The 15,297-nt window shown below is 32.3% G+C and overlaps 1 protein-coding gene across 2 annotated transcripts; it reads right to left on the bottom strand.

Annotated features, from left to right (window-relative positions):
• Positions 1 to 6,473: 6,473 nt before the first annotated feature.
• LOC127245583 (E3 ubiquitin-protein ligase RING1) lies at positions 6,474 to 14,784 on the bottom strand. Of its 2 annotated transcripts, none has more exons than XM_051266565.1 (2): positions 13,759 to 14,784; positions 6,474 to 6,835 (listed from the first exon to the last, which is right to left on the bottom strand). In XM_051266565.1, exon 1 carries the CDS (start codon positions 14,715 to 14,717, stop codon positions 13,770 to 13,772), a length of 948 nt encoding a protein of 315 aa, XP_051122522.1. In that variant the 5' UTR covers positions 14,718 to 14,784; the 3' UTR covers positions 6,474 to 6,835; positions 13,759 to 13,769. The 2 variants fall into 2 exon arrangements, with proteins under 2 accessions (XP_051122522.1, XP_051122523.1); XM_051266566.1 differs by having other exon boundaries at positions 6,474 to 6,826.
• Between the last annotated feature and the right edge of the window lie 513 nt (positions 14,785 to 15,297).

Raw genomic sequence — 15,297 nt, 5'->3', positions numbered from 1 at the left:
CAGACAAGTTTCCGCTAGAAACAGAGAAGTTTTTAGTGTGTTATTTTGTTTGGAAGCAGGGAATTTTTTTAATAGCTGTACATTAGAGTTCCAAAAGCATATAGGTTCAAACAAGTATTTTTTAACATTAATTGTAGTATATTGAATTAAGAAATTTCTTTAATCTCCATAAACTAAAGAAGGAGCTTCATTACACATTACCAACAAAACTTGAACTTTAGTATGTCACAAGTTATAAATACAACCAAGGAATATTGGTACACAACAAAAAGAAGCTTTTAAATTGGAATCTACACAGGAGCTTCCTTACAAGTTTGGCGGTTATGTCCGGTGCTACCACAACTTTTGTATTTTCTGACACGAACATCCAGTTGTGATAGGATTCTTTTTGTTTTTCTTCTTTCAGGTTGAGGCCGAACTGTTGGAGCATTTATTACATCATCGTCTTCAACCTCATACATACTCAAATAAGTGGTTGGAATGGGGATGATAATCTACATTGTATGCCTCTTTATACAAATTCACGGAGTAAGCATCATCACAGTAGTCATACAATGATGCTTTGAATTCTTCGATACAAGCACATGCATGTTTGCACGGTATACAATACAACTGCCATTCATTGCATGAGCATGTTAAGCGTAGTAGCTGCACGGCGCAATTGCCCTCATCAGTTATGACCTCAAACGCCAAGTTAGAGGATCGCACCACACGTAACGATCGAGAGGCTAGATAGTTCCTAGATAGCTTGGTCTCAAGCTTAGGGCACAACCTCGACATGTGTAGCGACCTCTCCCTTCTCTCGTGCATCATCTTCATTATTTGTTGACAAATGAGGTCAACCATTCCAATGAGAGGTATTGAGCGTGCTGACTTGACCCAATTGTTCCAAGACTCAGCGATATTGTTGTTAATTATACCCCAACGATTTTCTTGGAACAAAGAATTATCCCAACAATGGGGTTGAGATTGGACAATGAATTTCCTTGCAAGTGGCAATGCCTCGACTATTTTTCTAATATTTTCCTTGTACTCTAACATTGTAGGAGCATATGCAGCCTTTTTAAAGACCATTTCCCATGTCTTTTTATTATATTGTGGATATTTGCGCATGATTTGGTGCAAACAAAAACTATATTAACAAACTAAATATTGAACATAAAAAGTTCTAAGAAATGAGCGTACCTATTTTTTTAAGTTATCCACAAAATGTCTTAGACAAAACGCATGATGGCTATAAGGGACAATGCCCGAAATAGCCTTAATGAGCCCGGGATGACGGTCGGAGAAGAAAGTAAATTCATTCCAGGATCTTGGGATATTAGATTCCATGGCATCTCGCAACTTTCCGCAGAACCAATCCCAATTTACATTATTTTCAGCATCAACAACTGCATCATTGATATACAAGAATGCTAAATAAATATAGATTACATATATAACTATGCTAAATAAATATAGATTACATATATAACTATGATAAATTTTAATTGTGCAACAACTTAACAACAAAGAAAATTGTGAATAAATCATCATTAGGATCAACTGTAACTGCACTTAGAAGACAACCTTTATACTTTGTCTTCAAGTGCGTTCCATCAAGAAAAATAATCGGTGTACATCCACGGACAAATCCAGCTAGGCATGCATAGAAACAAATGAAAAGACGGTGAAATTTATTTCACACCAGCTCTGTCTCATAGTTTGCAATGCTCCCAGGATTTGTTTGTTTTACAGCATTACAATATCATCGCAACTTATCAAAGCCATGACCTTCTACGCCATATATAATTCGAACAACAATCTCTTTTGCTAAACATTCATTTTTGTAGCTAATTTTAACTTTGTAGTCGGCTAGTATGTCCTTTACTATATCAGATGGCCTATGTAACGGAGTTATCCTTAGCTTGTCTTTCACGATTTCGGCTACCCATGGGGAGTCGGCACGAGGACGGCCTCGATCTTGAAGATTATTTTCACCGCATGTGTGTTGCATGTTGGACTTACGTGTGTGAAATAGCACCTCTGTTACATGATAAGTGGCATATATACGCCACTCACAACTCTCATTGTTGCATACAACAATATTTTTTTTGTTGTCATTCTTTCTATACTTAAAAGAACGGCGAGTGGCAATAGCATAATTTTTCAAAGTCATACGAAAATCATTGGCATCCGCAAAAATTTGATTGTCCCATTTTGAGAGCGGGAAAAGGAATCCAATGACTTCGATTTAACAATTGTCATTTCATTGTTAGATTCTATGTCAATGTCTCTGCAAGAAAAAGAGTGACATAGTAAAATGTATAAATATAAACACACTAGATATAATATATTTGGATGGACAAACAATACATGTATGGATTTGAACGGATTGCCTTGTTGTTCGATAATACTATCATTATCAACCACCGTCAACTTCAAATCTAGATGCATGTGTATCATATTTGCAACATCTTCGTCGCAATCCAAAGTGACAAATAGCTTTTGCAGTGGAGCTATATATTGAAGTCTCGTTAAATTATTATTAATGTATCTCCATTTTCGCTCTAGTTTCAAAAAAATATCTACTAATGTAGCATCTGACTCTATTGATGTTACGTATAGCTCTCCTTCATTCTTACACGCAAGAAGAATACTAGATATATTTCCTTCACTTGATATTTCTACGGTAAAAAAATCAACAACCTATTAAAATACATAACCCTAAAAATTATTTTAAAACAAAAAATAAATAGTATAAAAACTTAGCAATGATTTAGAATTTCAAATTTTGAGAGTAACCTATTGATGATGATGCAGAAAAATTAGAAATTTAATCCAGCAAAACTAACCTCAGCAGCGCACGATCGCTCCGTGGAAGAAACAATCCAAACAGTGAGATTTTTTGTGTTTTTATATTTATTTAAATTTTGTATATTAAAGGTATGTAAGTCTTTTTAACTAGTAGGGGTATTTAAGTCATTTTAATAAAAATTAAAGTTGAAAGATATAGATAATTTGAAATGGGGGGTTATTAGGGAAAAAAAAAATTAACAATGGGGAGTTATGTGAAAGTTGACTTCGTCAAAGAGATTTAAGTGGAAGACACCCTAGTAAAAAGGAGTTTTGAGTGGGTCTTATGACGTGTGATGTCATATTTTATAAACTTAATTAAGTTGATTTTTATTTGTTAAGTATGTTTAGATTTAGTATATTTTACCAAAAATAAAAACATATGAATTGAAATGAAACAGACAAAAAAAAAAGAAACGAAGACAATTGAAATGAGAGGAGAGAGTATAATTTTTTTTTTTTTCAAAAGAGTACTTTTTACCTTAATGAAAAAATACTCTTCCATTTACCCAATATTACAAATAATGTCATTAAAAAATAAATAAATTTAAGAGCAAAATTATTTTTATTATTTATCTTTCTATTATACTATTAACTATAAAATATTAATAAACTAAAATTTATGTGAAAAAAAACAAATAAATACATATGACTCGAACAAATAAAATAATTTATTTTGTATTTTAATTTTAAAATTTTCTTTAAATAATAGTTTAGATGTGATATTTGTAAAATTATATAAAATATTTAAATAGAAATCATGATTGTTGTTTAGTAAAAACATATACAATCAAAATATGTCATATTGTGCAACTTAAAATTTTCACAATTTTACCTTAATAAAATCTCCAAAATATAAAAATTTGTTAGATTTTAATTTAAGTTTAATGTTTTACTTAAATAATACTTCCTACTTCCCATAAATGTCTTGTGGGAAATTGACACGAGAATTAAGAAATAATAGTATTAAATAAAAGATGGGTATAAAGTAGAATTTAAAAGATTAAATTACCCTCACGTTTTTAAAAAGTAGATTAGAGTAATAATTAATTATAGTTGTAAAAAAGTAGGAATGTAAATGAAAAACAAGACAACCTTTTGGGATGGAGAAAATATATTTTTTAGTCTAATAAATTTAGCCTTATTTATTTAATTTTCAAAACAGATAGAATATTAATTTATAAAAAATAATATTTTTTAGGACGATATATTTTATCTGAAATAATAAATCAAACACCAGACAACACTAAAAAAACAGAACCTTTAAATATAAATAATAAACTCATTAACAAAAAATCATTCAGTTAGCGTTGTTCAACTAACGAAGCAATTAAATAAGTCATTTGAGAAATATTTTAGTTCATAAAATAATAATCGATGTGATGCGGATATCTTCAATAAAAAATAAATATTAGATATATATTACTAAAAAACCTAATAAATAGGGTAAATCAAAATTAAAAACATAAATAATAAAACCTACAGGCCGTATCAAACTTTTTTAGGGCCTTAAGCAAAAATAAATTATAGGTTCTATAAAGATTAAAATGTATTTTCTAAATAATATCACTAACATTGACGTCGACCGGATAAAAAGGTTGAAAGTGACGGTCTGGCGGTGTCGTTTGGGAAAAGAAGATAAAAGGTGGAGTGTCCGGAGGTTCGAAAAGAGAGAAAGAGAGAGGGGGAGACGAGTTTGGTCTAGGTGGATGGATGCAATGCGACAGTGTGAAAAAGTGAAGTGTATACTACGATTGGATTTGAAAAGATGAGGTGAGACATTGTTAAGAAGAAAAAATAAAAAATATATATTATTAGAATTTAAAATTTAATTGAATAATTTTGAAGAATAAATATTAAAATTTAATTTTAAAATTTAAAATTTAATAAAATAATTTGAACATTTTAAAATATGAACCCTCTCTTCAATAGAGGCCCTGAGCAATAGAGGCCCTGAGCAACAGTGCTCTCCTCCTAAGAGTCAGCCCGCCGACATACATTGATAATTTAATACCATACGAACAATTTGATATACCAAATTATCAGTATTGTATGATATTCTTTGTGCTGAAATAATAGTCCCATCTAGGGATGTCAACTGGGCAGATTCAGGACGGGTTTTGTAGGCCCCGAGACCCGCTTTGCTAAAAAATATTATGATCCAAGACCCGCCCCATCCCGCTTCAACCCTGCCCCACGACCCGTCCTGCCGGGTTCGGGGCCAGCTCGACAAACCCGTTTTTTTAAGAAAAAAATAAAATAAACTTTTTAAAAAATAATTTAATACTAAAAAAGTATGCGTCAAAGTACCAAAAAATTAGTGTCCACAGTGATACGGTGAGCAATAGTCTCATTTATAAAGAGAATTGTAAGAGAAACAAATGCAAACACAAATTTGATTTAAAATTAAAGTTCTATTTTATGTTTAAATTTTTTTAAATAAATAAATAATATAATTTATATTGTATAAAAATATAAATAAATTATAATAATTATTAAAATATTAGGGTTCGGGTCTGGGTCCAGGAAATGGCGAGTTTTTAGTAAAACCTGTAACCCGCTCCAAATGAGTCTAAAACTCAAAATCCACAACCTACTCCAAACCAAATTTTAAACTCGAACCCGTTTCATTAAGACCGAATCCGGGGCGGATCCGGACTAACTCGCCCCATTTGACATCCCTAGTCCCATCTTAATTTGACCCGAAATTAAATTAAATTTTGCACCAAACACATTGAAATAAAAAATCAAAAATCAAAAATAAAAAAATAAATAAATAAAATAAAAATATACTAAATAAATATAATAATGTTATTTGTCAAAATATTTTTTATTCAATTCATTGTTTTGTTATCAATTCCAATATCTAATATCGATTATCTGCAATTTCATCTGCAATTTTATTCTTTATATCAAATACTCTATTATATTGAAAATATGTATAAAATAAATAATAAAAAACTAAATATCCTCGTGAGTACATAATAATAATAATAATAATAATAATAATAATAATAATAATAATAATTAATATAATTTTATAGTGATATAGTTAATTATGTAAATAAAATTATTATTTTAATACTAAAGAAAATATAAAACTATTGTTTACATTACAAACTTTCACTCTCATTTGACACTGTATTTTTCAAAAATCATCACCTCAAACTCATTTTTTTCACAAAACATCAAATCAAAAGATAACTTTTTACTCTTTTCATACCTCTAAAAACCCCATTCTAAACAAAACCCAGATTTTTAGTATGACATGGATATATCTTTTTAACATCTGAAAGGATTCGGTATACATGATATAGTCCAACATTTTTGATGTACCGCAACAAGACCATCCCTAATATTGAACATAACGTTAGACAAAGAAGCTTTATAATCAAGATTGGATCACCAGACCCCAAGACATCCCAATCTATAATCCCATACAAAAAATTCAATGCATTTCTACGAACCAAGTAAAATTCCACTTAACGAATAAAGTTCGGGCAGATAGTAACAGCATCCAAAATCCATCTTCGAGATGAAAGTTTTTACGAAATTTCAACTAGCAACGAATACCAACCAAAGAATAGAAACATAATAAAATGCAGCATGAATAGAATAATACCAACAAGCTTTAACGATTATTAAAAAATTACCATGCTATGCTAATCTGTAAGAATGATCCATCGGGAAACAAGCATGCATGCATGCATACATTTTCTGTAATTGAGCAAGCATCTATTTTTTTGAAACAAGTAAAGATTGTTCCACTGGCAAACAATAGACTGCAAATGTACCAGTAACCGACTGTACATTGACGGAATCAAACTAGTTTTGCTCACTGGAAAAAGGAGTGAAAAGGCTTCAAGCGTAACTTTAAGCAGTGTGCTCTTAGAAGCACATGGGAGTTTAAGTTACCATATGTTTATCGGTAGAAAGCGCATACAAACTCCACCAGTGCTTGCTTGCTTGCTAGCTCTCAACTTCCAGCACACTGTAAAAGCTGCAATGTCATCAGTCCAGGTTAATCATGTTCGATGTATGGAAATTCCACAAATACCGACATTCAACAATGATATATAAATTTTTTATCAAAAACAAAGTTAGACCCAAGGAAAAAGGCATGGAAGCATGCACCACCTCACATTCAGTGAAGCACTTGATTGGGGCTGTAACATATTCAAAAAATTTAATGAGGAAATATATATATATATATATATAGATATTGACAATACACCAATGATATAGTTGGGAATTTGGAACTCAAAGTACCAGATGCATAATTTGAGGTAGTAGGTAAACCAGATAACATGATTGAATGGAAGCTGCAGCAGCTATGATCATTCACATGGATAGAATACAACAAACTCTTACGACCATAACCAACAGATACTTATCATCATATAAGGTGATCACACAAAATTAACAGAAGTCCTATAGATTCAGCAAGTGTGGATATGCTGCTCCAATTGTTGCCATATTGCATTACCGGTGCTTTGGTTCATATCCATACAAGCTCAGAATAGAGAAGCTAAAAATGAAAAAACAAGAAAAATGATAAAACAGTAATTGTTGAGTTTCAGCCAATCAAGAGATCATCACCAACCTGTGGTCAGAATAAATAGGTCTTTAAATTTCATGTGAAAAACATGAAAACCACCCCTCTAACTGAATAATCATGATACTTTCCAAATACAGAAATTCCTTATCAACGGGGGGGGGGGGGGGGGGGGGGGGGGGGGAACACCCGTTTTGTTCTTACAGAATCTTAAAGTCTAAAACATGAAATCCTCTAAATTGAGAGTGCCTATCTGGTCAATTATCTAGCAAATTTGCAAAAACAATAACAAAATAGCACAAGGTATAGATCTATTAAGAACCAAAAAGCTACTTCTAAACGTCAAATGCCATTCCTTCCATACTGCACAAGATGCATGAGTTGTGCTTTTAGGTGGTCAATATCTAGTTTAACATTTCAATATTAAAATCTAGTAATCCATTACCACTTTGCACTTCATGTTAAGTGCAATAAAAAAGTAAGAGAGACTGCTTCTACCATGGAGTTACTTTACACGATATATGAACGGTCCCCGTCTCCCCGACTTAAAAATTGATAATTCTAGTAACATGTTTGCTTAACCTACTAAAAATGCCATTTTAAAATGAAGTCTTTTCAGTCTTGAAATATCAAGCAACTGGGAAATTTTTTTATTTATTTGGGTTTATTTGTTTAGTGTTTTGGTTCAAGGTAATTTTTTTTATGCTGAGTTATAGTTATAGGAAATTGTATAGGTAATATAAAAATAATATTTATGTATGATACATATTATAGGAATCGTGTGGGGAAAAAGTTTGTTGGAAGAACAAACCCTTGTTTCTTCCCAAAAGTTCAAAGATGAAATCCATTATGTGATGGCCATTGATATAATTAGAACCTATATTCCTTCACAAGGCATCATCAAACAAAATTCATCGATCCATCACAATATCATATATTCTGCCATATCACACATTGGTATATGCTGTTCATATCCATCCAGTTCTGGAAATTTTAATGATACCCAAATGGAATCATGACAATATATATAGATAGCCTTAATTTTAGAATGGTCATTAATAGGCTTTCTAGCATTGATAATTTGGCTTCGGGGGTTGTTGCTGATGCTACTAGTGCTAATAGGCCTGCTTCTACACTAAATGCAAACATCAATGAGAAGAAAGCTATAGCTACTTCCAACTTTAGAAAAGGAAATGATATTATGCAAGGCAACAAATAAACAATAGAAGAAATTGATAAGAATGAAGAAGAGGAAGAATGATAAAGAATATCTATGCAAGAGTAGCAGTGAGGATAGCGAATTTGGGGAAGAAACGTATTTATTAGATTATGAATTTGATTAACTTTGATATATATCTATCAAACAATAGGGATCTAATTGTGCTTTTTGATATAACTATCTAAGAATTATGATCATATATGTAATACCCCGTAAAAATAATCGCCGGAAGTTTGTCGGGATTTGCCGGAGTCCGACAATATTATTTTGGGCTTTTGATGTAAGAAATTAAAGAATTGGGTTTGAATTAAGAGTAAAAATTGAGTTTGGACCAATTTGGGCCCAGTAGGGTAAAATAAATAATAAAGGCCAAAATTTTTTATGTTTAATAAAGTATAAAATAAAAAAAAAACAGAAGCAGTCTGCAGACACGCCAGCGCCGTCCAGCCCCCCTCTTTTTCCTTGGAATTTTTCTTCTCCAAAACTCTTCCTTTAGGGCTCTTTCTCCTAAGGTAAGTGGAATTAATCATAGATAGATGATAGTTCTAATCCCTAGATCCCTTCTATTGATATTTTTCAAAATTATTTTCAAATGGATTTGACCTACAAATGTTAGGTTTTGCCAATTTTTTCTAGAAATTGGTTATAATGTCTCTTAGGGCTTATGTGAAGATTATTATAATATGTTAAATTGAAAATCGTAAAATTTGTGAAATGAATTTGAAACCCCAGTTTTGCCCTAATCTAGTTATGGTTCTTTTTTTAAGAAAATATTTATACCTATTGGGATGGACATATTTTTAGAATGTTTATTTGGCGAAATAAAGTGAGATTATAACGAACTTGTTAGATTTTAATATTCCACTTTTTAGTTGGTTAAATGTTGACAATTGAAATATTTTGAATTTAAAGCTCTCTTTTTTAAATTTGCCTAAAAGCATGTTGAGTATTGGGTAAAATTAGTAATTAAAACTACCCGTTGAATCCGATCAACTCGTCGATTGTTTGGATGATAAGGCATAGCCTTCCATCTCTGTGCCTTGCAAACACGTGAGGGTATACCGGTATTTTAGGATAACTAGCTAACTTCGAATTAGATCCCGAATGGGCTAGGTCGAGGGATCGAGATGGCGGGTTCCTTTTTTGGGTGATTCCAAGGTACCCGTCATTCACGATAAAAAAGTCTTTAGACCGTCATCCGTGATGGAGATTTGGATTGCATACAATTCCATTTTGGTATGTTATATTGGGGACTAGAAGGTTGTAGGCCGTTTGTCGCCCCTCGCAAACTAATAATAAATTGACTTATGTGTACTTTGGGCTTCGAACCCTTAGATACACATTGTGGAGCTTTCCTTAAGGGTTTTGACCCTAAGCTTGTTATGTGTAGATATGTGACGTGTCGTACGAAGTAATAAGGCTGGAAAACCAGGTCGAGCCGGCCCTGATTAAGGCCTAGTGGAGTTTTCTTTGTGATGTGATCATCACTATTATTTGAGAATGAAAAAGAGATATAAAGGGAGACGCTAAAAGACTCGTGTGTTTGAGTTATCTTTATGTGATACGTGTCATCTTATTTAAATTATCTTCTTCAAATGATTTTGTAGCATTATATCGTATTAATTTATTTTCAATTAATTACGATTATTCAACCGTTATGTTGACCCTCTTCTTACAACCTTTTTGTAGGTGATGATGCTTTTGTTATACCTAAATGATGCATTCACGTCATATGATCCATCGGGGGAACTAGAACTACCTTATCTTCTAAAATGCTTTTGAAGTTAATTAATTATGTTTAAGAATTAATGCCTTTTGAACTATTTTCAACTTATGCTTTTGACTCGAACATTTTTATTTAAATGATAAGGCGATGGGCTTTAATTCTAAATTTCTATTTAGTTGTTTGTATTTATTATTTTAGCCTTAGCGCCACAACGTAGGACTCGTTGGTTGATGAACGAGCCTTCCGGTGTGGCGTGGCGGTGACGCTCCGGCTTGAGCCGGCCAGGATGTTACCATATATTTTTTGACATTTTATTGGTTTGAATAATTATGAGATTAACTTATAGATTTTTCTTATGGATTATTGTTATAATTTTGTATATATAATGGCTTTGTTCTTTTTATGTTTTTTTTGCATGTTTTCCCAAAAAAAAAATTATACACTGTACATATTCATTATTTTTATATTCCCTACAGAATTCTCTATACCTCACATAAAAAAACTTTTATTTTCAACAATCTCACAAAACAAACACACCTATTAATTATATATATTCTTAAGGTGTGTTTGTTTGGAGGATTTTCCTCTAACCTTACTATTCATACAATTTTTTCCCCAAAAAAATCAAATCAAACACCTATTTTTTATTTTTTATATTATACTAAAATCAATTTTACATTCAAAATATCACGTCAACATATTTTTATATCACAGCATATAACTATTCAAATTAAAAAATATTTACTATTCAAATTTCAACTCAAAATCCAAACCCCCAAACAAACACACCCTTATTTAAGTAGTGGTTATATTGCGATCTGCTATCCCGTTATAGCATTTTAGACATTGACCCCTACATACCAGTATCCCAGACATAGTTTTCAATAGCACACCCGTAGCGGCGTTACGCTATTCCGCTATTGTAGCTTATTGGATTATTTTTTAACACGTAAATAATTGAAATCCAACTTTAACTTATAAAAAGTAATTTTTTATTATAATATAGACAAAAAAAAATATTTATCTTAAATCTTAACTAAAATTTTAGATTCATTCCAAGAAAATAAACAAATTAGAAAGCCAAAAGTTGTAAGATTTGGTTTATATCAAGTATAATCAAAATTTGTTAGATCATTATGGTAGCAATGATGTGATTGGTCTTATTGTTTTGAAATAATATAATGAGTGGTTGATTAAAGAAGTTGATAATTGCATATGATAGGTTAGTCATCGACAATAATAATTTGACTATGGGAGTTGCTGTTGATGCTAATAGGTCTACTATCCACACTAAGATACAAACATCAATACATCAATGAGAAAGAAAACTATAGGTACTTCTAGCTCTAAAAAGGAAAATGATATTATATAAGGTGAGGAACATACAATTGAATAAATGGATGAGAATGAAGAAGATGAGGAAGAATATATAGACAAAAGTAATTAAGCAAAAGAAATTTTTTTTTATCAGATTTTGATTTGATTAGTATATATCTATCACACAATAGTGATCTAATTGTTTTTGTTTATATAACTATCTAATAGTTATGATCATATATATATATATACTGACATTTTATTGGTTTGCGTGATAATTATGAGATTAATTTATAGGTTTTTCTTATGTATTTTTGTTATAATTTCGTATAAATAATAATTTATATATATTCTTAAATAATTAAACAACAGTCAAACCACTATCCGCTATCCCGCTATAACATTTTAGATGTTGACCGCTACGCACCGCTATCCGTGATTGACAACTATGATCCCAGATGGACAACTATGCTATTAAATGCATCATGAGCGCCTTTGACTCAAGTGCAAGTGGTGCCATTATTTAGTTTTGTTAAAATTCCTTGGTTATTGGTTTCGAAAAGTAAATTGTTTAGTTAAAATAATTATTTGATATGATATATATAAATAGGTCTTGATGTAATATTTTGAATATAAATTTAAATTTTAGTATAATATAGTAAATGAAAATAAAACTAAGTGCAAAACCTTTTCTAATATTATATCTAATTATAGGTAACTAATTTAGGATAGCATTTATCTAATACAAGTTGAATGATATCTATGTTCTTTCTTAATTAAGTATTGTTTGTTGATCTGTATCAATTATTATCGAGAACAGGATAACTAATTAAAATGCAGTGATGAGACAGGCTACTAAACCATGTCTGGAATCACATAAAAAGCAGGTCATGCTACAATTAATGTGAGGAAAGTGCAATATCATAACCAATGTATACATATGCATATACATACACACATAATAAATGAGCACAAGTAACTGGTTGGTGTATAATGATAGTGAGAGAGAGAGAGAGAGAGAGAGTTGAATCCACTCATTCCTGCATTAATATATACATATATATATACAACATGCATAATTCATACGCTGAAGAGAATTCATAATTATATAAAGACCTTCCATAAGTGCTCTAAATCTTTAACCTAGTCATATAGATATAGAAACGACAAAAAAATTAGCAGCAGTATATTGTTCCCCACTGTTAATAAAACATTCCAAGATCATAGGAGATGCTTCACACGTGTCGCACATCAACTCAGATTAAGATCCACATGTCATAGAGGTTAGCATCAAAGTTTCAGTTAGTAAAAGTGAAAGTACCAAAGTTTCAGTTAGCCACATAATACATACCAGGTTATAGCTTAGCCTACATTTCCAAATCAAGGGATCTAAACATCTCGATCATGAGGACTGGACAACATACCTTTCTGAGATCTAATCGATCATGAATACCCAGAATATACAGGACGCCCACTCTAAACATCATAAATATCCAGAATTCCAGATCACATGCATTTATTCAGATTTCATACACCACAGCATTATTAAACATTTCATATTGCAGTTATTAGCAATAGACATTGGCATGCCCCCAACCCCACGACAGAGATGATACACAAGATTGATTTCATGCTCTATAGCAATTTAACCATTTAGCATACCATATACGAATCAATCAAATAACCATCATGATCTGAATGCATAAATTAATAAAATCTATAAAAGGCCATATAAATTTGAGACTATCAATATACTTAAAACATGCAACAAGTCGATGAAGACAGATTTGAAAAACTAAAATACAGAATTTTCACTTCTCCAGCTACATTTTCCTAATTTTATGAAGAGAAAAGAAGTTTTGTGTTGAATACTATTAGAAACTAGAGGGTGTTGTCATAAGTTACGCCATATACATATAAGTTTTAATTACATTTATATCTTAAAACCTACATACAACAATCTAAACATCAAATGCAATTTTTTTACATAAAAAGCTCTCTCAATCTATACAAATTAGTATATACAAGTACTAATTCCAAACAAATAGATAGAAAGACATGGAGTAGAAGCTCAATGCGATGTGTAAATCAAAAACTTATACTCACTTGTTTCGATTTTATTCCCGATTATGCTGGTCTGATGCGCCGCCGCTCGAGCCTGAGCCTGAGCTTGAACCAGACCCTCCAAATAACCATGGCAATGTGATTGTAAACCTCCTCTCCACTGTCCTTTGCCTTTCAGAACCTCCAGCTGAATCATAGTTTTCATTATTACTGCCATTTCCTCCAGTGTTTCCACTCCTGCTTGAATTAACCAGACTTTGATAATCAGGATCATCAGTTGGAAGCTCGTACCGACAGACAGGGCACGAATTATGCAACTCAAGCCAAGGAATTATACAATCATGGTGATAGACATGTTTGCAAGGCATCTGCTTAACCACAGTTCCAATTTCAAAGTCATCCATACACACGGCACATTGCGCCATCTCCGACTTCACCAAACCTTCATCAACTTCAACGCTTGGCAGTGCCTCAACCGCCGACTTCGCCGCAGGCGGCGTTCCGTACCGATTCGGATCATTCTCCGCAAGCTGCTGTATAAGCTGCTCAAATCCTGGCCCCACGAAATAATCCCCGATATTCGCCGGAACAGCGAATCCAGACGGACCATCCTCCATCACGAACTGGTAATCGATTCCGCTGGCGCGGCGATTAGCGAGAAGATTAAGCAAGTAAAACATGGGATCGAAAGCGTCCGCCTCCAGCGGGGATTCTCTGGCTAATCCCTGGAAGGTTGTAGGGTTAAAATTAGGGTTGGATGATGAGGAAGGGAGTAGGACCTGAGAGAGGAAGAGCGAGACTGGGTCGAGTAAGAAAGGGTCGGCAAAGTCGGCGCTAGGGTCAGGGTCAGGGTTTTGGAATTCCTCGACGAAACCAGAGTTGCAGGACGGGCATAGGAGATCGCCGACGGGAGAAGGTACGATCACACCTGTACGCTCGCATTGGTGACAGAAGTACATCTGCGGACCGCCGTCCGCCACCGCGACGCCGGCAGAAGACATCTTCCGTTGGTGGTTATTCGGCAATAGTGACAGAGAACACAGCACTGCTTTAAAATGGTGCCCGCAAATCGCCTCGACTTTGCCCTTTATTCAATTACATACATTAATTGCGTATCTTCCCCAATTTTTGTTCTATTTACACGTTAGCCCTTCTAGAAATATATGAATAAATATATAGGGTGTGTTTGTCTGTGGCTTTTTGGTTTGGTTTGATTTTTGAATCCTAAAAAATTGAATTTAATAATTGTTTGATGTGATATAAATAGAAGTTGATTTGATATTTTGAATGTAAAATAAATTTGTAGTATAATATGAAAAAAAAAATTAATTGTTTAATATGATATTATTCAAGGAAAAATGAATATGCATAGTAAAAACCGGTTGTGAAAACCACAAAAGAACACATCATAAGGTTTGTTTAATTGTTTGGTTTTGGCCCAAACAATATTAACATTGTCCAGTTTCTCCAATACTCTCGGTATACTTATTTTGAATTGTCCAGTTTCTTCAAAAAAACAATCTCAGTACACTTATTTTAAATTTGATAGTAAATTAAAAAATAGGAAAAGTTGATTTAAAA

The sequence above is a fragment of the Andrographis paniculata genome, unplaced genomic scaffold, assembly GCF_009805555.1.
Source record: "Andrographis paniculata isolate CXL003 unplaced genomic scaffold, ASM980555v1 Contig22END, whole genome shotgun sequence".
NCBI classification, from domain to species: Eukaryota; Viridiplantae; Streptophyta; class Magnoliopsida; order Lamiales; family Acanthaceae; genus Andrographis; species Andrographis paniculata.
The sequence above is the reverse complement of the archived record's forward strand: the minus strand, read 5'-3'. Positions and strand labels throughout refer to the sequence as shown.